Below are 26,147 nucleotides of genomic sequence, written 5' to 3'. Positions count from 1 at the left end.
TATACTAAATTATATTATGGTTAATTAAATCCTGTCCTGAGAAAGTGAAACTGACTCAGTTTTCAAAGAGACAAAGAGAAAGTATAAGCAAACCAAATTGCAGCTACAAAAAGAAAGACAAAATGTTGCAGTATATTTATTGTTTTGTGTATTCAGTGAAGTCCTTCATCTTGGTCATAAAACTAGCCTTAAAGGTTTTTCTTATATTTCATAGTATGAAAAAATCTAAAAAGTAACCCATATGTAAATATTTAAATCATGATAGAAATCCAAAGCAAAAAGAAAATGAATCAATTGGATTAAAATGTGTAGGATGCTTAAACCCACTTAATAATATATTAATATGAATTTAGTACTTTAAAATGTTATATAAATAAATGTTCCTATATTAAACACCAATGTAGTTAGGATTCTAAGCCAACATCATTTCCCCTTTTCTACATGCTCTTCTCCCTTCTCCATTAAAAATTGTCAAAACTATCCACTTTTGTTTTTCCTTTTTGTTTTTAAACAAATAAGGTCTCTTCTAAGATACTGTAGGACTACAAAGCCAAACTCCCGGGTCCAAGCTGTTGGCAAAATTTTAGAGATGCTAAGTTACCCATGTATTAATTACTTTTAAATCCTCCCCTAACTCTCTCACAAAACAGGAGTAGGGAGAGGAGAAACACCACTGATCAAAAATGAGGAATTGAAAACTCTATCACAAATAAACGATATCAAGTAAGCTAAAGATAGCAAAAGAGCAAAAATGTTAATAGATATTCCCAAAATGGTAACTACATATTACCTCTGGCACGATCACATGAATGTGGCTCATTATTTCCTAAGTTCCTACAGCAAACATATATTTATTTGCCCTACTCAGTTAAAAAGAAACACAATATGTAGTTGCTTCTGAATAATTTATCTCTCTCTCTCTCTTTCTCTCTTTCTTTCTTTCGACAGTCTCACTCTGTCACCCAGGCTGGAGTGAAGTGGCTCCCTCTCGCTGTTCACTACAACCTCAGCCTCCCGGGTTCAAGCGATTCTCCTGCCTCAACCTCCCGAGCAGCTAGGATTACAGGCGCCTGCCACCACTCCCGGCTACTTTTTGTATTTTTAGTAGAGGCGAGGTTTCACCTGTTGGCCAGGCTAGTCTAGAACTCCCGACCTCAGGTGATTCCCCTCGCCTTGATCTCCCAAAGTGAAGGGATTACAAGGCGTGAGGCACTGCGCCCGGCCGCTTCTGAATAATTTCGATCAAAATTTATATTCGATATTTATTACAACATACACCACAGATTTCCACTGATAATCCCTCCTAGTAAGAAAGATAAGCTCCATCCAGGTATCTGTGAATTGGGGGCTAAGTAGTCCCAGCACATCTTACATTTCTTTAAAACTCCCTTTTTATCCCAAACGTTCGTAAATTTTGTATCTGATAAAGAGCATACTTCCATCTAATACAAATATGTTCCCCCCTTCAGATCTTCGCAGCATTCAAGAGATCTGCACGCGCGTGGCTCCTCATTCCTCCTCCTTGGCTTCCCAAGCCCCCAGGGCGTCGCCAGGAGGAGGTCTGTGATTACAAACCCCTTCTGAAAACTCCCCAGGAAGCCTCCCCTTTTTCCGGAGAATCGAAGCGCTACCTGATTCCGATTCCCCTGCAAACTTCGTCCTCCAGAGTCACCCGCCATCCCCTGCTCCCGCTGCAGACCCTCTACCCACCTGGATCGGCCTCCGACCGTAACTATTCGGTGCGTTGGGCAGCGCCCCCGCCTCGAGTAGCGCCCGCACCTCATCTACCCGACCCCGGGCCGCGGCCGTGGCCAGCCAGTCAGCCGAAGGCTCCATGCTGCTCCCCGCCGCTCGCTCCCTGCTCTCCCCCTCTCCGCAGCCGCCGAGCGCACGCGGTCCGCCCCACCCTCTGGTGACCAGCCAGCCCCTCCTCTTTCTTCCTCCGGTGCTGGCGGAAGAGCCCCCTCCGACCCTGTCCCTCAACTCCTCTGGAGGGACCGCGGTATCTTTCCAGGCAGGGGGACGCCGTGAGCGAGTGCTCGGAGGAGGTGCTATGAACTCCGAGCACTTAGCGAATGTGGCACCCCTGAAGTCGCTCCAGGGTGGGTCTCGCCCGGGGGCACCAGCCGGAAGCAGCCCTTGCCAGAGCCAGCGTTGGCAAGGAAGGAGGACTGGGCTCCTCCCCACCTGCCCCCCACACCGCCCTCCGACCTCCCTGCTCCCAGCCGCGCTAACCCGCCTGCCAGCAAAGGCGTGTTTGAGTGCGTTCACTCTGTTAAAAAGAAATCCCCCCTCCCCGCCCCGTTTCCTTCCTCCGCAATACAACCTTCCTAACTGCCAAATTGAATCGGGGTGTTTGGTGTCATAGAGAAAGTATGGCTTCTTCTTTTAATCATAAGAAAAAGCAAAACTATTCTTTCCTAGTTGTGAGAGCCCCACCGAGAATCGAAATCGCTTGTACGACTAGAAAGCGTCCCCCTATCCCCTCAACCCTTGATTTTCGGGAGCGCGGCATTCACTAAGTCAGAAACCCTAGTTCAAAGGATTCCTTTTGGAGAGTCGGCCTGCTCTCTCCTTCCCCGCCCCTTCCCCTCCTGCGTGTAAAACGGCTGTCTGGGGCAAGGGTTTTTCAGACGTGTACATTGCCTGGTATAAGAGCAGACTCTGAAAAGATGAGGTTTATTTAATACGGACGGGGGAGAATTCTGCCTGTAGGCAGATAGGAAAATGGGGAGGGAGTCATTGGAAGGACGGACTCCATTCTCAAAGTCATAATTCCTAGACCAGAAAAAGTGCTGAGTGTTCTGGAAGCAGAGTTGCAGTGATCCAAAGACCAGCTTTACACACTGTCCTGTCTCCTTCACACTTCTCACATTTCTCTTTCCTACTGAAAATACCTTGCATTTTTCTTAATTATAAAGGGGGAAGGGAATATGAGTGCCCCCTGCTTTATAGGGGTTGTTGTGAGTTTAAATGATGTATTAATACATATAAGCCTTAAGAACAGTGCCACACATCCTAAGCTAATACCTGTTAGCTCTTGAATTATCCGCTTTGAGGATTGGCTTGCAATCTTGTTTTGAGGCATAGAAAGAAAATACTTTGGAGCAGGACGCGGTGGCTCACACCTGTAATCCCAGCACTTTGGGAAGCCGAGGCGGGCAGATCACCTGAGGTCAGGAGTTCGAGGCCAGCTTGGCCAAAATGGTGACACCCTGTCTCTACTAAAAATACAAAAATTAGCTGGCCATGGTGGCGCACGTGTGTAATTCCAGCTACTCAGGTGGCTGAGGCAGGAACCCGGGAGGCAGAGGTTGCAGTAAGCCGAGATCGCGCCACCACCCTCCAGCCTGGGTGACAGAATGAGACTCCGACTCAAAAAAAAAAAAAAAAATGCTTTGGATAGAATTATCACTATTACATAAAAGGAAAGTCCGGATGCGGTGGCTCACGTCTATAATCCCAGCATTCTGGGAGGCCGAGACAGGCGGATCACCTGAGGCCAGGAGTTCGAGACAAGCCTGACCAACATGGCGAAACCCTGTCTCTACTAAAAAATACAAAATTTGCTGGGCTTGGTGGCGCATGCCTGTAATCCCAGCTACTCCGGAGGCTGATGTAGGAGAATCGCTTGAACCCAGGAGGAGGCGGAGGTTGCAGTGAGCCGAGATCGCGCCATTGCACTCCAGCCTGGGAGACAAGAGCGAAACTCGGTCTCAAGAAAAAAAGAAAGAAAGAAAGACCAAGAAGACCCTACTCCCTGAAAAGATTATAGGCACCCTCCACCACCCTCACTTACAAAGAAAAGTTAAACAGCACTAAAGAGTATAACAAGCACAAGGAGGTAAAAGTTCTAATTTTTCCTGTGACTACTACTTTTTAAGCTTTTCAAAAACATGTACTACGTTTTAAAAAATGGATTGCTCAGACTTTGCTGATGGCTTAAGCACATGCTTAACCTGCCTACTGGATAATCCAGCTCTGTTTAAAAGTTATATTTCAATCCCTGGTTGACTTAAACCTTGTAGACCCAGTATATCTTGTACTTTTAGTGTCTGCTTGATTTTAAAACATGTAGTTTTTAAAATGAAGTTAATGAAAACAATTTGGGATGTCAAGTATGTTATTAAAATCTACAATGCATTACTGTACCATTTATATTTTCCTTGGGATACCTCTCAATTAGCTGTGTAGCAATGATATGGAAAATTCAAACTATCGATAAATAAAATTATTTTTGTTTAGTTTAAGGTATTTTATGATGCAGGAGGAAGAAAAAGTGGTTGCCAGGATGGGAAGGAGGGAACACATTTCCATCACTAATACAATGGTTCTTTTTGTTTGATTGTTTGTTTTGTGTGTTTTTTTGAGATGGAGTTTCGCTCTGTTGCCCAGGCTGGAGTGAAATGGCACCGCACGATCTCGGTTCACTGCAACCTCTGCCTCCCGGGTTCCAGCAATTCTCCTGCCTCAGCCTCCCTAGTAGCTGGGATTACAGGCGCATGCTGCCACACCCAGCTAATTTTTGTATTATTAGTAGAGAAAGGGTTTCACTATGTTGGCTAGGCTGGTCTCGAACTCCTGACCTCAGGTGATCCACCCACCTTAGCCTCCCAAAGTGCTGAGATTACAGGCATGAGCCATTGTACCCGGCCTACAGTGGTTCTTAATGGGGGTGGGAGAGTGGGAAGAGTAGGCTCCTTCAAGAGTCTGTTGAAATACCTTCTTCTCAAAAAAGAAAGTATGTAATGATTTTTTTTAAAAAGATGTGTTCGCTTGCACATGTATTTCTAGATAAAACTTTCAGGGAATTCAGGGATTTCTCTGAAACTCTACCATGGATTCCTACATCAAGAACTCTTTCAGCTCTCGTGAAAAATATATATAGCTATTGGTGAAGAAGATGGGAGATGCAACCATATAAAAACAACATTTGGATGCATTATAAACAGGTGTAAAAGTTGATTGCTTTGGAAATACCAAGAACAAGTTTTAGATATGTATATCTCATATCATGCAGTAGAGCTCTGGAAGGATTATGGCATCCTTGGGTGGGGCCATTTTGCTCTAGAAATTGAAGTCCATTATCTATTATAAATCTTATGTAGGGGGGAGGGGGGAGGGATAGCATTAGGAGATATACCTAATGCTAAATGACGAGTTAATGGGTGCAGCACACCAACATGGCACATGTATACATATGTAACAAACCTGCACATTGTGCACATGTACTCTAAAACTTAAAGTATAAATAATAATAAAATTTAAAAAAATCTTATGTAAATAGTTAATAATAGTGGGAAAACTCCTAGTTTTTCTGTTAAAGAGCCCACCATGCTCCCAGTTTACTCATACCTATCGACCTGAGGTGCAAAATCCTAGAAAAATGAAAATATAAAGTCCTGGATCTTGGTGCTCCTTATGCCAGTCTCAGATTTCCTATGTGCAAAATGGGATTATAATATATTTCATGTGGCCATAAAATATGATAATGTATGTCCAAAAGCTTTTAATGTAAAAATTTACTATATTTACTAGAATTTACTAAAGTTTGTTGGTTATTGTTATTATTCTCACACTTACTTTTCCTCTTTCCTGAGAATGCCATTCTTTTTTTAGATTTGCACTGCCTTCGCAGTTTTGAAAATTCTGCACTGTGAAATTTAAACCCGTCTTAATTCTGATCAGTCTTATAACAAAAAAAGACTACCACCTGTTCGTTCATTCAACAAGCTCAGAAACTAAGGGCAGACATGGGGTGGGGGTAGAGGGGAGTAGGTCAAACATAGTATCTCTAGAGTCAGACTGCCAGGGTTCAAACCTCAACTGTTCCACTTATTGGTTCTTTAACTTTTATCAAAGTTACTCAACATGTCTGGGCCTCTGTTTTCTCATTTGCATGATTAGGATAATAACTGTACTTGCCTCAAACAGTTGTTTAGGGATTAAATGAGGCATGTATTGCTCTTAGAAGAGCAAAATAAAGCACAGAATGATACAAGAAAATGAAAAGGGGATCAAACTCATTCTCATTTGTCTCTAGTAGGCAAAGCCTTCTGGATGCTGAGAGCTGATCCCAGTCTTGAAGAATGATGTGAGAGTTTAAAGATGGAAAAGAAGGAGAAAGATATTCTAGGCAGAGGTAAGAGGATGTGCAAAGGCATAGAAGTTTAGGAAAACTGAAAGTAATTCATTTAGACTTATTCCTGAAAAACAGCCTGTGAAGGACTCCTCAGAGAGTCAGAAGAAAAACTAGGATGATGGGATGGCAAGGAAGTGGGGACACTGCATTGACTACTCTTTCATAGCTTGGTTGTGATAGTTCAAGGCCCTATGCCATGAAGTGAGGCAGATGGAAGGTGGAAGAGACCTGAGCACACACATACCTGGAAGGCCAAGTGAAGAGAAGGGAAAGTTAGAAGAGAATAAAAGAAAAGTTAAGTACACAGGCAAGATAGGACATTTTTGAGGATGCGAGGTCCCTCAAAAGTAATGAAGAAATAGAACTCAAAGTACAGCGGTGGTTATAGATTTTGTCACAAGAGATACATAGATTTGGGAGGGAGAGAAGGTCAGAACAGGGAGGAAGTTGAGGCACTTCCTTCTATGAATGAGGAGGTTAGCTTGTTTGCAGAGTGAAAATAAGATGGTGGGTTAGGAAGTTTGAGAATCCTAAAGGTTTGGAATACCTCTTATAAGTAGAGAGGATGGGCTGAGTAAGACTCAGACAGAGAAGCCTTTTGTTTTGTTCTTTAAAATCAGACTGGAGAACCCAGCTAGGGTGGAGATCATGACACAGTAGGGACACCTGATTACTTTCTTTAAACTAAAGAAAGCCCTGCAGTGGTGCTACTACTTCAGCAACCCTACGAATCAAAGACTAGTCATACTAGATGTGAATATTAATTCAACATATTACCAGAAAGACACAGAAAGATACTTGAGAAGGTAGTGTTCCAGAGTTGGGTTCTGGTTCTGACGTGGCATCATAGGATTGGCAAGGTACGATATGCACATATTTCATGGGATAAGCAAGACGATTTTGTTAGGAAAATAAAGGGAGTTGAGGCAATAGCTCTACACTGAGACCAAGTGAGTTCTCATGTATCTAATGAATTATTTTTTGACTGCAAAATCTTTTGAGATTATTTCTAGATTCATTGTCCATAATTTTCAAAATGGGCTCTCTCTTGTTCTATTCTTTACGCTTGAGGTGAGATAATACACATATATTTCTTTACCAGTTTCAATATTAACATTATTATTAAAGATAATTGTTTTAAATATAGCTTGGTGTTAAAAATAAAATATACATAGAATATCTCTGGGGAGATACAGGAAAAGCTGTTACCTGTGAGGTAAGGAAATGAAGAACTGGGATGGGCATGTGACTTACTTTTCACATTCCATGATTTGTATTGTTTGAATTTTGTACTATGTACATGGCTGTTCTAATGAATTAAATAAACATAATAAAACTAGTAGACAAATAAGTTACTTTTATTAGAATCATCATTCATAACTTTATTTGAAAAAGAGTAACTGAGTACCTAATATATGTCAGGCACTCGGCTTAAAGTTGTCAATATTAATTAAGAAAGAAGGTTTCTTAGTCAAGAGCATGTATTGGTAACAACCATCAATATATTTGCTTCTCTGCCAGGCGCGGTGGCTCACGCCTGTAATCCCAGCACTTTGGGAGGCCGAGGCGGGCGGATCACGAGATCAGGAGATCGAGACCATCCTAGCTAACACGGTGAAACCCCACCTCTAGTAAAGATACAAAAAATTAGCCAGGCGAGGTGGCGGGCGCCTGTAGTCCCAGCTACTCCGGAGGCTGAGGAAGGAGAATGGCGTGAACCTGGGGGGCGGAGCTTGCAGTGAGCCGAGATCGCGCCACTGCACTCCAGCCTGGGCAACAGAGCGAGACTCTGTCTCCAAAAAAAAAAAAAAAAATATATATATATATATATATATATATATATATATATATATATATTTGCTTCTCTGGAGGAGGAAGGTGGTCTTGAACTGGAATGAGCTCTTGAGTGGAGCCTACAGTAATCATTTGAGGAGGGAAGACTGGGGTGATGCATTCTGATAAATGACACCTCACACTTGTGTTACCAGGAAAAAAAGATTTCAGAGTCTGGAGAAGATCCCATAATTAAAGAGAATTCCTTAGGAAGTAGCTTATGAGAGCAAGATATATGCCCTGTAATGGAGCTCCCAGGTACAGCTGTGTTAAGCCTTCATAGATGAGTTCTAGAATAGGATATTGGGTGCAATAGATAATTATTCGAAGGCAAAGGCAATGGAGGAATAATTCCATGCATCCCTTTAATTTAGAAAAGCAATAATGTAAGGAAATTAGAGTCCTTGTCCTAGCTCTACCACCTACTTTGTTACCCTGAAAAAATGACTTTTTTTTTTTTTTTACTAGCTTCAATGTCTTGATCTACAAAATGGGTATAATCACAAACATGTAAAAACAGATTGTGGTTTAGCCTCGAAGTGCCAAAGTGCTCCTGAAGCTGCCTCGGATAAAAATTCTGATAATCAAGGTCCAATGTGGGTGGTAAGAGCATTTTAAACGGGAAAGAAACACTTTCTTAGGTAAATAATTGCAAGGTATTTAATTATTTATGTTCCACAAGGAAAAAAGATAGCTTCAGCATGAAAGGGAGACCTCTGAGAAAGTAGAGCAGACCTCCAAACAGATTTGCTAAGAAAAAACAATGTGTCCCTGGGAGTAGATCTCTAGAAGTTTCAAAACAGAGGATGTTTCTTTCTCCCTTTTACTATTCTCTATTTAATTAAATTCAATATAGCACAATTATTTAGTATTTGCTATAAGGAAGGTACTCTTTTAGAAACTCTGTGCTATCTTCGCTCATTCAGAATTACTGTAAAATTTATCTTCCTACTCAAACTGAATCTTAGTAAGGAATACAAAATGCAAAATTCTTTGATGTGTTGTAGATTTAACGCATAAGTATAGTTAAGTCACAATTTTCAACCTTAGTTTCCAAAATGTTAACTGGGTATAGAATTAGCATTACCTAGTATCATCTTCCCAAGAATATTTTGAAGGAAACTTAAAAGTATATTACTTATTATATGGCAGGTGTCTTTTCTAAATTATGTGCAAAACAAATGTGATTTTAAATCTATGTGAGAAATTTACTATTAAAATATCTCTAGGGTGTACTCTTGTGAAATGAGGAATCTTTGCAGCTCATGGAAACAATTATTCCTTAACTTTTTTGTAAATGTTTTTTACGTTGATAAATTACTTGTGGCAAATTAGTTATATCTATTTGTAGCTATTTGATCAGCTGAGAACACTAAAAGATTAGCACAGTATGTATGTATGTACATACTATATGCACATATTTGGTATATATGTATACTATGTACAGCACAGATATTGAGAATTGGCCTCATCCTGAGGAACAAAATAAGTAATAAACATAATTAGAGGAGATAGGCAGAAAGAAATAGAGATAATAAAAAATTCATTAAAAGTTGCCAAGAAAATAATGGCTATCATTTTTTCAACCCCAACTATGTGACAAGCATTAAGCAGTTTTATATGTGTAATTTATAATCCCACAGCTGTCCCATGGGATAGAGAGTATTATTCTTTCTTCATAATGCAGACAAAAAAAAGGCTCAGAGTGTTTAAGTAATAAGGAAAAGAAGATAAAGTTCAAACTTAAGATTCTTAGTTCTGTTTGAGAGGTCCTCACTCTCCCTACTACAATATCTGTTTTCTTAATGATAATTTATCCAGTATATTGTGGACAACTCATCAATGCTTCCTTTTCTTTGAGGACTCTGCTTTACAGCAAGTTGCAAAACCTGGGCCAAGATTACTGACTTTCCATTTTCAGAAACTACTGTGCTTCTGTGATTATTCTTCAGTAGTAATATATACTGATAGAAATTTGGAACTCAAAGACACGCAAAGTCCCCTGAAAGTCACTTAATTCAGTCCCCTCATTTTTGAATGATTTGCTTTCCTGATTAAAGCTCACATATTTAAAAATAATTAAGGAATTAGCTGCATATAGAAAATGAAAAACTACCCCACACAAAGCAATAATTATTAACATTTTGAAATACTTCTTCCTTTTTCTTTGCTTAATCTTTACATTGTGAATATTATGCAATTTTGAAATGAGCTTTTTCTAACTTATTACAGCATTTTCCAAACTTCTCCAAAAACACTTCATAAATGCTACTTTTAACAGCTGTAACACATCCCACTGGAAAAATAGTTATAATTTACTTAATGATGTCCCTGTTGTCAGATATTTAAGGTGTTTCTAATTGCTACTAAAAATAGTATTGCAGTTTTTCAAAGGGTAGAAGGCTCTTGAATATATTGCAAAACTGCTTTTTAAAAAGCCACCATTTTGATTTATAGATAACAAAATGGAGGAGTGGTACATATTGAGGAACTATGTAGCTATGGTTACTCAGCTAATAAATGTTTGCTGTAGCTGTTGAACTCAGTTCCTCTCTCCATTCTCCATTCTTTCTATGGCCACAGCTACTTAATTGGACTTAATGTGGGTGGTGGGAAATGCCAACCATATCCTTAATCATAATTTTGGAAATGACACATATGCAAGTGGGACAAGCGTAGTCTTTAAACTTAGATAGAACTGACCTCTCATTTACAAGCTCTGTGGGCTTGAATAAGTTATGTAAACTTTCTGAGCCTTTATTTCCTCACCTCACAAAGTGGGGAAAACAAAATTTACCCCATAAGGTTACTGTGAGGAATAAAGAATGTCAGATATATAAAAATCTGGGTGCATGGTAGGCTCGCAATAAATGGTGCTTTTTAATTTTTTGAGAATATATATGACATTTATTATGAAGTTATTCATTTAGGTCATCAAAATAAATGTCCTTTTGAGTAATTTTTCATTAATTCCTGTACATTCTAGCAGGTATCTGTGGTTTCAACAAGCAAATTCTCTTCTAAAAGGTATGATGCTACCTCTGAATTCTAACCCTCTGAAAAAACAGCTTCTTTGTAACAAAGTTTCCCATGTTATGACAGAAGAATTTCCAAAAAAAACCCCTCATTAAATCATGAGAAGTGACACTGGAGAGTGTCACTGTGTTCAGTGTTTCCTCTGCATTCATTGCTACCCACCTCCACTGCTTGGAGTCCATTTCAAGTGGAAGGTACGATGGAGAAACTACAGTTAAAACTGAGGAATTGCAAAATTTACTTTCTCTAAACTACTTTTCCTAACCTCCCTCTTTTTCATTCTTGATAGGACAGATTTTCCCCTCTCAAACATGCTGTCCTTTTAAATTGCTAACACAAGCATATAAAATATCTCATTTCTGCTTATGCTGCTGATGTATGTATGTGCTGTTAGAGTTCTGAGATAATGTTGAAAGTCACAGATAAATAATAATGTATTCAGTTTTCACTCCTGGGAGTGGAGGTTTAATATTCATGTTTCACTGATAGGTTTAACAATGGTTTAGGATACTCTAATTTCAGGGGGACCATCTACATGGAAGCTTTTCTCATCAAATGGAGAATGGTTGTCCCCCTTTTGCCCCTCTAAAAAACTATCCTTTAAAAGTAGCTTGCTTTCTTGGGACTCTATAGTCTTACTGTTATGTTCAATTTTCTGTGTCCTTTCCTGAACTTAGGAGAGTTCTGAAGCCAATCTCCCCTCTGATATTATTAAAGATTGCAAGAAAATTTTCTTGTGTTAGACTATTCTTCCCCAAATCACATTCTTCACCTGATAATGTGATTCAACTCCACTCAAGGGAATCAACTTCTTGATGAAATGTAATAAACTTTGATTAAATAAGTAAATGCTTCCTATTCATGTTTTAGCACTTTTCACATACAGATTTAACATTTCCACTCATGTTTTCCTTTGAGTCTCTGGGTTGAGGGTAGAGTTTTATCTTTTGTGTTGTTACAGTTAAGATGATAACTTCCATAATTAATTTTTCAAAAAGGCAATGATAACAGAATATACTGTATGTTTACTCTGTACTGATTTAAAACCCCCAAGTCAATTTGGCCTTAAGAAAGCATACTATTTAGTGTATTTTGTGTTATTCTTTGGTATCCTACTTCTAAATAACTTCTTCACATTTGCATAAAAATAACTGAAGGTCACCCTCCAAGGTAGGCATTTTGAACGTCTTAAGGATGACAGTAATGTTTCTGCCTATCATTCCTTTCATCACACAGACACACACACATAATTTTTTATACTAAAGAATTTTTAGAAAATTGTTTTGGTCAAAACTGTTGATTCAGATATTCAGACTGTGACAACCATTCTGAAGGAATTAAAAATCCAGTTATCTTCAGTGATTCCTTTGGAAATTATTATTCTGGGTTATTAGATAGATAGACTAATAACTTTTTTCCAGTTTTCTAAAGCTACCTTGATTTCCTGCCTTAGAAAACAGGGGTTCACAAACACTGCTTAATATCTCTTTAATGATTATGAATACTGGAAGAGCTTAGAGGCATACCCTAAAGGCCACCATATAGAGCTTCTGTACAGATGTGAATTTAAAAGTATGCAAATTTACACTGATTTTACCTAACACCTTGGAACATACCAGGAGTCTGAATACATAAATATATTTTTATTATGATATGTATATTTTTAAAGTGGAGTTTAGAAATTTCTAGCTACACTGAAAAATTATAATGAAGTAGGTATTTACTGTAAAAAACTAACGTGCTTTCTTAAGGGCATAGTTTAATTAGGCACTATAATAACTGACAAACGTATGCTGTTCAAAAGTTTACAGTGAATCTTCACATGTACTGTTTTATCTACCTCTTATTACGGGACTACCATAGGGTCTCAGGTTTACAGATGAGAACATGAAAGCACTGAGAGTTTCTCATACTTCATTCTGGTACCATGACAGCTAATAAGTAAAAGAAATAGAATCTGCTCACAGGTCATGTGAATGCTAAAGAAAATAATCTTTCAACTGCATGCTTCAAGTGGTTCCTGTGCTGGTGAATAGGTATCCCACTTATTGCTTTTAACTGAAGGTAGGAATAAGTAACTTATATGTACAGGCATATGATAATTTTTCATCGGTTTTATTTTGGTCAAAAAATTAATTTTTGAAAGATGTTAACCTCCTTTCAACCAATAAATATTTACTGTGACTTATATGGCTGATGCTTGAGTATAGTAGAGGCTCAAAGGGGTTAAGTGACTTTCAAAATAATAATTAACTAAAAGAGATGGAACTGAAACCATATACATATTTATAGCACTCCATGGGCAACCAAGTTCAACTATATATGAATTACTAGTCAATGACTTTTGGCAGGCCATGCAACCTATCTGAGCCTCAGTCTCCAGATCTACGAAATGAAAAAATGAAACATCGAAAACATAAGGATATTGTGATAATTAAATTAGATAATGGAAGTTGAAGTGTCCTATTATTGTTAAGCTCCTCCTAATTGTTTTTGAAGAAAACGATAACTTTACCATGTGATTTAGGAAGAAAGTTTCAATAAGCTTCTTTTAAAAATTAAATGTTAAATATAATATATTCAACTTCAACTATTCAGCATGTAAATTGCATGGAGTAAAATTCAAAGTGTCTGATGTTGGACATTTAACAATTAGATTTTCAATTGGGGGAGTCATTGTTCTCTAGATAGCTGCTGTTTCTTTAAATTGGGTGAGAGAGTTATACAATTGCTGAGTCAGATGATCTGGCAGTCTGAAAGAGAATGAGAGCAAGAAAATGGTGGCACTCGAGAAAAGAAAGCAAAACAAGCTTTTTCCTAATACATCAGCAAAGTCACTGGTGTAATATTAGACAAATTGTAGCTTAAAAGCAGAAAAATGATCATTTGAAAGGCATGATATTTTAGTTTTTCTTATAATTGTTACTTTTTAGCTTACATTTTTCATCTATATTTCCCCCCTCATCACTGTGCTTTTACAGAGACATAAAGACCCATCATTTTGTCCATAAATGCTTTATTCTGTTATGGCTACATTTTCATGCAATCTTGCCCCGATCTTAGATAAGCACAAGCTAAACCTGTGAAACACTGTGCTTTGATTTTTCTTTCTTACAAAATTTTAAGTTGTCATGTTTATTACGAGCCTGGTCTGGATCATAAAATGAAAGAAACCCCTTATTACAACACACACACACACACACACACACACACACACACACACACACACAGAGATCCATTCATCCTGCACAAACAGAAGTAAGTGTATATAGTGTTTTAAAAAGACAACGTATCTTATATAGCCTATGTGGAAATTTTCTGTCTGGTTCTGTAAGCTTTAAAACACAAATATATCTTGTTATTTTTTTTCTCTCAAACTATGTTCTGATTGTAAAAATGTGGTATCTACAAGACATTCTTTTCCAATTCAGACAAAGGGTCACATAATAATAAAGGGTCTCCTTCATTTGGTGAAATAACTCTTCCACTGATTACTCAGACTCTCCTCCCTGGGATCCAGTAAACTGACTCTAAACTTAAAATCTTACCTAAAATCCTGGACCTCAATTCAAAGATAAATAAGCAGAAATAAGGTTTAAAAAGTAAAATTGGTCATATTTGTCAAATTGTGTCCCAATGGGCCACTTGTAATAGTATCTCCCTCAAGTGTTTATTTAAAATGCAGATTTCTGAGACCCACAGCAAATCTGAACCAAATTTTCTGAATGTGAACCCCAGAAATATGTATTTTTGAAGGCAGCCCAGGTAATAATGCTGTTGTTAACCTTTGCTATACTTTTAAAATTTCTAGTTACTCACATAATTCAATTAAGAAAGCAAAGGCTTTTTTATTTATGTTACCTCGATTGTACGATTTTATTAGTTTCAATTTGCTTAAGAGATTACATGTCTTTGTTCATGTCATTCTGAACCTCTATAAAACCTTTCTCTCTTAAAAAAATCCTACTGCCTTCACAACCATTTAAATAATTTATGATATTTTATTTTGAAGGTGAAAGAGAAAACTGAGAAATAGTTGAAGAATTAAAAAATCCTTTGTGATAACATGTTTATATTTTCATGAACAAAGCCAATATGTCATAAAAATTAAAAATCAACATACTATTTTTTGAAAGGACCTCTGATGCTTTGGGAATTTCAATCCTGTAGTTGATGGCTTTCACTTTTTTTTTCCTTTTATTACTTCTTTTTGATTGTATAGTTCTGCCGAAATGCAACCATCATTCCAGGGCTCATGAATTAAATGAATGCACTAAGAGACACTGACAAGCACTCAGAATTTCTTCAACCACCCTTTTTAAAAAACAAATGCTAATTGGACATAAAGATGAGAACAATAGACATTGGGGACTACTAGACGGAGGAGAAAGGGAATGAGCGAGGGCTGAAATACTACCTACTGTGGGTACTGTGCTCACTACTTGAGTGACAGATTCAGTCGTACTGGAAACCTCAGCATGGTGCAATATACCTTTGTAATTAACCTGCACATGTGCCCTCTCCTCCTAAAATAAAAGTTGAAAAAAAATCTACGAGGCACTATATTTTTAAAAATACCACTATGTACAAGGCACTGTGCTATATCTGGAACTACAAATATTAGTTAAATAGTCCAAGACTCACTGGGTTCAGAGACTGTAAGTATTTGCCATTCCTTTTAGATGGAAACGTTCGTTGGTCCACCAAGCCCTATCTTTCTGCACTTTGGAAATTCTCCCTCACTTTCTTCATAATGCCGTCCTTGACTAATTCTCCTCTAGCAATACTATTGGTTTTGTATGTGATTTAAAATCATTCCTGTAATTTCTTCTGTTTAGATGGCTTCGTACATGAGATTCACATTCAACAAATAGAAAATAAACGCTATTGACATTTGGTAGCTTCGACAATTGTAAACACATGTGGGTTTGCTGAATACACATTAAAATAGCATGAATTAGGATATGGTGAATCTGTTGAGGTCCCAAGTTGGTGGGTTGTTCTAGGAAGAGTCAGACCCTTTAAAAGGATCTTTTATCATCTACCAAACAAATCCTTCATTTATTAATTCCCAAGGTTTTCTCCATCGGTTGGCTTACTGTCATGGAAATTGATCTTGTTTTAATAGCTACTGACTTTTTTTTATTCTAATCAATGATTTCATTTGAAAAGAAAATTTTCAAACACGGGGAAAGCTGCAATATAAGAAAAAAACAATGGAGAGACATCATCACTGGAAAAATACTACGGGCCACTCTCTATACCATCCTGCACCCCCAGATGGAGAAACTGAGGGAAGGCGTGGCCTTTCAACATTCTTGGGTCTCCATCTGGCTTGGAAGGGAACGAAATGGCTGTCAAGAGTCTCAGAAGCGCACTTTCCCCGTGGTTCCTCCGGGTAACCCTGACTCACTTCTCATCTACCCATCCCCTCCAAAACAAGGCCTAGCCAGTGCCAAGCTGGAGAGGTGACCCAGAGTTGCCTTCTGTCATGTCCTGCCTTTCGTCTCGAGTCCACTAACCCCACTCAGACTCTGTCTGCTCCCACCCCCACCGCGGCCAGTGAAATCCCAATCGTCTTCCACGTGGAACCCCAGGTCCACAGTTATGATAACGGATCACATTGCTCCTGCGGAAAGTGCGCGCGGTGGAGTGGTAATTGGACCAAGCGTCTAAATTCTTGATGGAGGACCTCGTTCCAGCTGCCAGTTAAGCCTCTGGGATCCGCAGCGTCTCTAGGAATTGAGAGAGTGGGGAAGTTAGGATCCAGGAGGAGGATGGTGGGGGCTGCGGAGTGGAGGAGCAGCGTGCATCTCATCTCTTGTCGTCGGGCGCTCTTTGGGGTCCAGGGCCCTTGCACCCCCAGCGTGGCTCCGAAGGCGGCGAGACCTGCCTGAAATTGATTGGAGGGGACTAGAGTGTGCTTGTGGGGTGGGGTAGTGGGGGCGGAGAGAAGGGATCCCAAGAAGGGCGCCAACTGCTGTGACCAGAGGCCTAACACGAGGCACCTTGGAAACAGGTATAGCTACGGATTTATGGGTTTTAAAATGGAACTTCTTGGTGAATGGACATAGCGTGCATTACACAGTCTGAAGTCACAGCCCTCGCAGGTTTTCCCAGACCTTAAAGCCACGTTCTCGTGTATGACACTTAAACAACTCAGTTTCCTTATCTTTCCTCCCTCCCTACCCACCTAAGGCTAGAGAAGCTCTTAGTTCATCCACCGTGTAGGATTGTTACCGTGTCAAAGGCTTTGGAAATGTATATTTTACTGATGATGGTCATAGCACTTTGGAAAATTCAAAAGTGAAACGAAGAAAATAAATATCACCAACTTTTCCCCAACCCCTCTCATCCTGAGGAAACCATTATAACTAATTTGGTAAAGAGAGAGAAAGAAAGAGAGAGAGAGAGAGAGAGAGAGAAACTCTTTACTGTTTTGAATCTTGCTTTAAAAAAACCTGACTTTATGATGCAATCATTTAACAGTCTATGAAATATTCTTCAGATACCTGATGATCCAGAATGTAACTGTACCATAATTTAACACTTTATTGCTAGAATTTTATGCAGTTTTTGATTTCTTGCTGCTACTTATCCATCTGTATTAATCTTTGTCAGAACCTTTCTTTCCTTAGGATGATGCCTGAATATAAAATAGCTGAATGAAAGTGGATGGGTTCATTTTAAAATACAAAATTGTTTTTCTTGATGGTGAGGTGTTTAAGAGGTGGATTAATCTCATTGGGCAACAAATAGAGAAGATATTAGTAGTTAGGTATATGAGAATCAGAATTCAGATAATTTGTCTTAAAAATTCATATTCAATGTAATAATTTTATATTTAGAAAATGAAACTGTACCCATTGTTTATATAACTTAAACTGCCGAAATAAAGCACCACAAAAACTTTTCATCAGGTTGGTTTTTGTATCAGGCTGGGCTTTGCAGCAGATGGAGGGGCTAGGGCAAGCTTGTCCAACCTGTGGGCCCGAGGGTCACATGCAGCCCAGGATGGTTTTGAATGCCACCCAACGCAAATTCTTAAAGTATCATGAGTTTTTTTTTTTTTTTTTTAAGCTCATCAGCTATTGTTAGTGTTAGTGTATTTAGTGTGTGTCCCAAGACAATTCTTCTTCTTCCTATGTGGCCCAGGGAAGGTAAAAGATTGAACACCCCTGGCCTACAGTGTTCTACTATGAAGTTTCAGTTTTAGTTTGGCCTAGAATGTTTTAGTACAGAAGGCAAGTGAGATTTTCTCTGTTTCTCCAAGGACTTTTGAAAAAGTGTAAAAGCACTGGGCCCACTGTTCAACCTTGCTATAAAAAAGTATTTTTGATACCATTTGTATTACTTTACTAATAGGAGTTGTTCATATGTTGGGAAAATGGTTTAGCTTAACTCTATCACGGTAGTTGATAGTGATGAACTAACATGGAATAATAGATCTGTAAACCATCACAGACGGTAATAGGCTATGTTGTTGCTACCTTAGGATCATAATGGACTTTCTAAAATTCAAGAGTACTCAAAGAAGTGAAATGAATATTAAGCCTTGATTTCTGAAAGGGCTATGGTTCACTTGGAACACAATACAAACTGTGAATCATGTACACATTGGGAATAATGGTTTATGCTAACTGCACAGTGCTTACCTTGAGAGGACTCTATGCTATTAAAGAAAAAAATAATCTGAGCCTTCTGAAGTAGCTATAAACAAATGAATATTTAACTTCATAATAAAAATATGACTATTTTGTAAATGCACCAAGGTAGAAGTAACAAATCAACTGAGGCAATTTATCAGGTTTCTGTGGTTAAGAAACTGGTAACGTGGAATTTTAGTATACATATTTCCAGTCATATAAAAATAAAAAGTCATAGTAAACATATTTGCAGAAACTTAAAAAAGTTAAAATAACATCTTATTTGCAATGATATTAAATAATTCATACAAGTAATTTTTAGCACGTGTGCCTCTCAAGGAATTGTATGAATCCTAACATAATTAGTATCCATATATATTCCCAAATCAATATAACCGTGGGCATAAAATATATTAATGTGAAATATATAATTACATATCATTATAATTAACACTGCTAGATTTTATATTATGTATATCATTTTACATATGAAATTGGAAAATCGCATATATTTCAAGACAAACATTCTATCCAAGCTGTGTGTTCTATCTTCAGAAACTTCGTGAAGATTGGGCTTTTCACATACGTCCTGAAAACTGATTTATACCTAAATAACAAAAAATGATCTATTTCAATGAACCTATCATTTAAATATTTTTGCATTTCATGCATATACATTAACATACTATAAAATATTTTCTCTAACTTAAAATCACCACAATGTTATGTTTTATAGGCCTAAACTAAAAAATACATAATTATGGCATTTATATACATTGACATGTTCTACTGTTACTATAGATTTCCAGAGGCAACTTAAACAAATGATGTTATATAGAATAATATTAACTAGAGTAATAAATATTTTTATATAGACAATAATATTAAGAACTATATTCATACAGTTACAGATCACAGTGGCTAAACTTTTGCTGATACGGATAAACCACTGTTGAAAAAAACAACAACCAGGGTCTTGTCAATGTTTCAAAATGAATTAAAATCAAATCCAGCAACAGGCCCTGAAATCCTTTATAAGCTCCTTTGACTAAATTAAAAAAATTAACTTGCATAATATGAAAAGTAAAAAAATAAAATGTGCATTTATCCTATAGATTATAAATTTTTGCTAATAGAAATTGAGACACTAAATTAAACACTGATAGTTTTAACAGGTTTATATTTCCATGTCAGAGAGACAATTAACATTGCAGTAAAAAAATAATTACCCCTCCGCTGGCCTTTGCTTTTTGAAGCTATATATTCCTGGCGAAGCATACCACAAGGACGGTCATAAAAGTGAAGCCTCATTAAATTACTTTTAGACTTATTATACAAGTTTTAATTAGCATTGTACATATTTTAACTGTATATATATTCTTTCAGTTTTCCTGGTTATAGGAAATTACACTGGCTGTGTCAACATTTGTCAATGTGAGGACAAAACTACCTCGGATTCTGTTTTTCAAGAAGTAGGCCTCATTTTTAAACTGTGCTAACTGTCGTCTGAGATGACTAAAATATTATCAGTTAGGATTTCTCAGGAACAGTTCTACAGTTCTGTCGTTTGTTAAACATACGAGCATTGTCCCGAGCAGTTTCAATCACTCAGGCCGCCGGACCTCTACCTCTAACTCACAAAGAAAGCCCATTTCCCTGTTGGCTGCAAAACTCCCCCAAGAAGCAAGTGCTTGCTCTTCGCAGCAGTAACTGATCCTACGATCCTTGTTAGCATTTCAGGAAGTCGCTGCCTGCGTGCCCCTTCTCTCGCGGGTCCTCTACTCTCCTGGAAGGTGAGAGAGGGTGACCCCGCCGGGAGGCTGGGGAAGAAAAAGGCCGCCTCCAGAAAACTTAGATAGATGGTTAGCAATAATTCTCCCCAAGGAGAAAGAAAGTATGCTTGAAATACACCTTTCCTACCGTCTGTGTGTGTGTGTGTGTGTGTGTGTGTGTGTGTGTCTTAGTCATTCCCACCCAGGATATTCGGGAGTCACTGACTTCTGAGGTGGGTTTGGAAGCTCTGTTCGCCTCAGTTTCCCACGATTGAGGGGCTGTGTGAAGGGAGGTCCAGGTTCAATGGTATTGCGAGAACCACATGTCTAACTCGTTGTAACCCGAATGGGGAAGCCTCCACCGCCGGTTATCTCCTCCTCCTCCTAGCCTGGGCTAGAAACGAATTATCTGTTTACGAAATCACACCAAACAAAACAAGTGCCGAATGTGCCCCGGACTTTTCGAGGGCCTTTCCTACCTGGTCTTCTAGGAAGCGGCTGCTGCCCTAGACGCCGGCTCCTCAGTAGCATCAGCACGAGGGCCACAGCAGCGGGCGCCCCTGGCGCTGCCCACTCCCCCGCGAGCCGCGGGATGTGAACCACGAAAACCCTTACTCGCGGCGGGCCGCACGCGCGACGAATCCGGAGCGTCACCAAGAACCTGCGCACCATGTTCTCGCCGCCTCCACTGCCGAGCTCGGCAGCCGCTGCGCCGCCCTTTGGCACCAGAGGTGAGCAGCGCCGCTCCTGCCCCCCTAACTGCAGACTGGGACCCACGCACCGCCCCCTGCCCATCTCCGCCCCGCAGGCGCGCACCCGCCTTCCCTGAGCGCGCCCGCCCCCCACCTTCACCCCCACCCCCACCCCCACCCCACCCCCACTCCCACCCGGACCTCCAAGATCTCGGAACGGCTCTGAGCCCTGCGCACGCGGGAAGGGCTGCCGGAGGCGCCCGTAGGGAGGCGCGCGCGCGGGCGACTCAGGGCCCGCGTTCCTCTCCCTCCCGCCTACCGCCACTTTCCCGCCCTGTGTGCGCCCCCACCCCCACCACCATCTTCCCACCCTCAGCGCGGGCGCCCCGCGGTGACGGCCCAGGGGCCGGACGCCTGGAACGCAACTCCAGACAGCTCGCCCCCTAGCTACATCCGTCACCTGACACGGCCCTACCAGGAACAGCCGCGCTCCCGCGGATTCTGGTGCTGCTCGCGTCCCCGCTCCCCTATTCCCCTTATTTTATTCCTGGCTCCCCTCGTCGAAAGTCTTCCATTCTTCAAACTAGATTATTTAAAAATGAAAAAGGAAGAAAGGAAAGCGAGGTCATCTCATTGCTCTATCCGCCAATCAGGAGGCTGAATGTCAGTTTTGAACTAAAAGCCGCTCCGCTCCTCTTCTAGATTTGGAAAACAAGCGAAATTAAACTAAACCGCTGCACGCCTCTGATGCGACATCTGGACACTGCGTGGCGCTGGCGCTGCCGGAGCTGCGGGCCCGGCCTGGCGCCGGACTAGGTAGGTGGAGTCGCACCGGGGGTCCCAGCTGGGTCCGGGCGCCCCTTCCCCTCCCATTTGCCCGCGTCTGCGAGGGCGCCTAGCTGGGACAAGAACCGAGTCCTTTGTGTGTAGCCCATTTTTATTTTCGGTTTTAACCTTCACGACAGCCGCGGAGCATCTGAGCGCTTCTTCCTCTTTCCTCTTCCCCCCGCGCTCCCCTCCCCCGCGGGCCGCTCCTCTCCTGTTGCCGCGTCCTGGCGTAGAATGGTTGTCTTGGCGACCGTTGGCCGCAGCCGCCTCCACGCTCTGCCCCGCGCCCAGACACCCCGACACCCCTTGATCCCGCCGCCTAACTCCTCGGCGTACGTTCTCTCTCCGGTCTCCCCCTCCATGTCCCCTCCTCCCCTTTTCTTCCACATCACCGATGCTTTCTGGACTCTCTCCCTTCCTCCTTTCCAGCTGGGAGACAGGAAAAGCGGTCCTGTTTGGGAACAGTAAAAGCAGGGCAAGGAAAGGAAGGAGCGGCAGAAAGGAGGGGTGAGTCGAGGACACAGGGGCAGCCCGAGAATGTGGAGGAGCCGGGTCCTGCGCGGTCTAAGCCAGGCTCGGCTCTCGCCCAGGAACTCGGACGCGGGCTCGCCGGCTCTCCGCGCGCGGGAAGTCGAGCCCAGGACGCCGCCTTCTGGCCGGCGCGCTGACCCGGTGCCCCGACTCGGAGCCTGCGGTCTGCCTGGATCTGTCCTAAACCTCGCGGGCTGGACCCGCGGCCTGAGTGGCTGGGTGTGTGCCAGAGGATACGGGACTAGGCCCAGCTCCGGGAACCTGGAAATGTGGCCCGCTTCTCAGTGGCTTCCTGTTCATGCGCTTGGGCCTAGTGGCCTAGTTGAAGAAGTGGAACCACAGCGTGAGCCGACAGGGCCTTACAGATCAGACGTCAAGCCCCCCTGACCTTACAGGGGAGGAAAGTGAGGCCTGCACTGGCCGAGCCACCCACTTAAGGCGGTGCGGTAGCCTAGAGGAGCGGCAGACTTCTCTTTCCCCATCCCCCGCCCCATCACTTGACGTTGCTGCCGGACCTCGGTAGAAACCCAAGACAAAACGGGGGCCCTTTGGAAAAAGTGAGATTTAGCGATCACTCTTACGTAGCCACTCTAAATATCTATCTAGATATTTACAAATGCACCTCCCCGGTAGGTAGAGTTCACTCAGAATTTACCCAACACCGTGCTTTGTGCTGGGGCCACATGCCACCTGTCTGTCTAGTATGGCTGCTCTTTCTCCCTTTTCACAAATCTAGCTCTTTTTCCTTCAGGTCTCTTCTGAAGTAGCCCCTCCTCAGAAATGCTTCCCTTTTCAGGCACCCTCATACCACGGTGATTTTTTCCTTTATAGCACTTAGGACGAAGAGATTATTTTACTTATGTATTTGTTTACTTGTTTGTTGTGTAGAATGTCAGCTCCATGGGAACCAGATCTTTTTTGCGTCTTCCTGTGCACCTATGCCACGCCCCCAGCGTTCCCCTCCTACCACCACCTTCACCCGGCCTCCGCCTCTGTAGGAGGGCATTAGGTTTTCTGTCCCACAGAGGAAGGGCCCTTTAGAAAGGGTTAGTTCATCCTGGAAGAAAAACGATGTCGGATGCCAGCATAGTGTCATTTAAAGATACTGGAGGAATGGAGTGGGGGCGGTGAGGCTTTCTTGGGCCTAGACAATGTAACTAGTTGTTGCAATAAAGCATGGTGGGGAAAGGAGAAAAGGCACATATTAAACATCTTTTGAAGTCGCTATCTATATCAGTCGGTTCTCCAGGGAAACAGAAACAATTGTGTGTGTGTGCGTGCCAGTACCACACATATGTATATGTATATACACACCGTCATGGGGTTGCTTAACAACAGGGATACATTCTCAGACATGTATCTTTAGGCGATTTCATTGTTGTGCAAACATCATATACAAACCTAGATGGTATAGTCTATTATACATCTAGGCTGTATGGTATGGTCTATTGCTCCTAGGCTACAAACCTGTACAACATGTTACTATACTGAATACTGTAGATAATTGTAACAAAATGTAGTTTTATATCTAAACATAGAAAAGGTAGTATGTTGTGCTACAACTTTAGGACATCACTAGGGGATAGGAATTTTTCACCTCCATTATAATCTTATGGGACACCACCAATATGTGACTGTGGTTGACTGAAGCATCGTTATCCAGCACATGACTGTGTGTGTTCATACAATTTTATATATACATACATTATGTGTCTACACACACATATGTGGGGGAGAGAAAGAGGGAGGGAGAGAGAAAGAGAGAGAGAAAGAGAAAGAGAGAAAATACTTATTTTAAGGAATTGTCTCAGAAGATGGTGGGGTTGACAAATTGGAGACCCAGGGAAGAGTTGTTGTTGCAAGACTTGAATCCAAAGGCAATCTGGAAGCAGAATTTCTTCTTCCTTGAGGGACCTCAGTCATTTCTCTTAAGCTCTTCAACTGCTTGGATGAGGACCACCCATATTATTGAGAATAATCTGCTTTTTAAAGTCTACTGACTTAAATGTTAATCACATCTAAAAAATACCTCCACAGCAATATTTAGACTGGTATTTGACTCAAACACTGGGTACCACAGCCTAGCCAAGTTGACATACCAAATTAACCGTCACATTATCCCATCATGCCTGAGGAGTTCTCTGACCCTCAGTTTTCTGAGGATCAAATTTAAATTGAGGGATCTATCTTTATTTATTGGACCCATATAGCTCAAAGTAGAATCATTTTCTCTCCACAGGAACTAGACCTAGGGATAAGGGTAATTGCTTATTTCAGAGGAATGCCATCTGTACAAGAGGATAATTATATAGTAAGCTCTCTGTTCAAAAAATGTAAATATTAAAATTTGAACATCTAAATTCCATCTTGGTTTCCCCCACTGCCGCTGCCCAATACCTGTTCTCTTTCAGTTGCAGTATGCAGGGGAATTCTAAGTTTAGTATTAGTCTCAGCAAAATACAATGGTGAAGATGACTCTCTAGCATAACAATGGGTATGTGGTATTCCAAATACTTCTGGAATTCGGAGTGACTTTTGGCTATGTGCTCTCCAAAAAATTAATAATGAAGAACTGAGCATGTACTTTCACTTATATTACTTATTTTATCCTCACAGTGGCCTTTCAAAATTGGGATGATTACTCCTGTTTTACAGGTGGAAAGAATGAGGCCTAGAAAGGCTCAAATCTTGAACACTTCATGGCCAGCAAGAGCCAGGGCTGGAATCATCAGGCAGGCCTTTGGGCTACAAGCCTTGTGCCTTTTCTGTTGTCCCAAAGGCCAGGGTCAATAGGGAGTGAGTTATCTGTGGGTCACTTATGCAGACAGAATCACTGAATATTGGAAGTTTTTGGGGTTCTCTTCCACTGGCCTAAAAACCTGAGTTAATTGAGTTTTTTTAAAAAGGGGTAAATAATTTTCTGTTTTAGATCAGCAAATTCATTCCATAGGCAGGGATAGGAGAGAAAAATCTTACTGAATATCCCTTGTCTTGTTCTCCTCCTCCCCCAACTTAATGTCCTATGACACTAGCTTTATCCCTTAGGTAACTCTTGATTATCCAAATTTCATGAGAAACTTTCCTAACATTGCACATGCTCAAACTCAAAACCCCAAAGTCATAAGAAAAAAGATACCATAAGCAAGAATAAAAAATAATTATTTGATCATATATGTCAAAAGATTAATTACTAGACTATATAAATAAATACATAATCCAGTAAAACAACAATCCAATAAAAAAGGCAAAGGATATAATAGTTTATAGTAGAATATGTGCAAATGGTAAAAAATAAAAAGATAATCTTACTCATTAATAAACAAATGTAAACAGAAACAATGGCATATAACCACAAGTGTGGCAGAAAGAAAAAAGACTACTTTGACAAAGTCAGGAAACAATCACTCTTACTATTACAACTTGGCGTAATTATTTTGAAAGGCAGCATTACAATATCTATCAAAACTGTATGAGAATATATGTACCCTTTGACTCAGCTATTCCACTATTTTAAGTATATAAAGACACACACAAATAATGTATGGAAATATATATACACATATATACTATATAGTATACATAGTTCGTATGTATGTTATATGTTTGTGTATATAATCTATATACTTACATACACCCTTTGACTCAGCAATTCTATTCCTATAACTCA

At 40.5% G+C, this 26,147-nt stretch overlaps 1 protein-coding gene across 5 annotated transcripts in view; it reads right to left on the bottom strand.

Annotated features, from left to right (window-relative positions):
• Window positions 1-25,728, bottom strand: part of CDKN2A (cyclin dependent kinase inhibitor 2A) — a 30,981-nt gene extending 5,253 nt beyond the window's left edge. The window contains exon 1 of one of the 5 annotated variants that reach the window (XM_063650484.1): window positions 21,597-25,728. Coding sequence is in view for 2 of the 5 variants with exons in the window: in XM_063650486.1 (XP_063506556.1) it covers window positions 20,909-21,224 (316 nt within the window). In the remaining 3 variants the exon portion in view is untranslated. Of the gene's footprint in view, window positions 1-1,710; window positions 2,254-20,908; window positions 21,237-21,322; window positions 21,419-21,596 lie in introns of those variants that run through there. The other 4 variants (XM_063650485.1, XM_063650486.1, XM_063650483.1 and 1 more) reach the window with 4 other exon arrangements.
• Between the last annotated feature and the right edge of the window lie 419 nt (window positions 25,729-26,147).

The sequence above is a fragment of the Pongo pygmaeus genome, chromosome 13, assembly GCF_028885625.2.
Source record: "Pongo pygmaeus isolate AG05252 chromosome 13, NHGRI_mPonPyg2-v2.0_pri, whole genome shotgun sequence".
In the NCBI taxonomy this organism is placed as follows: Eukaryota; Metazoa; Chordata; class Mammalia; order Primates; family Hominidae; genus Pongo; species Pongo pygmaeus.
This window is presented reverse-complemented; position numbering and strand designations above follow the sequence as displayed.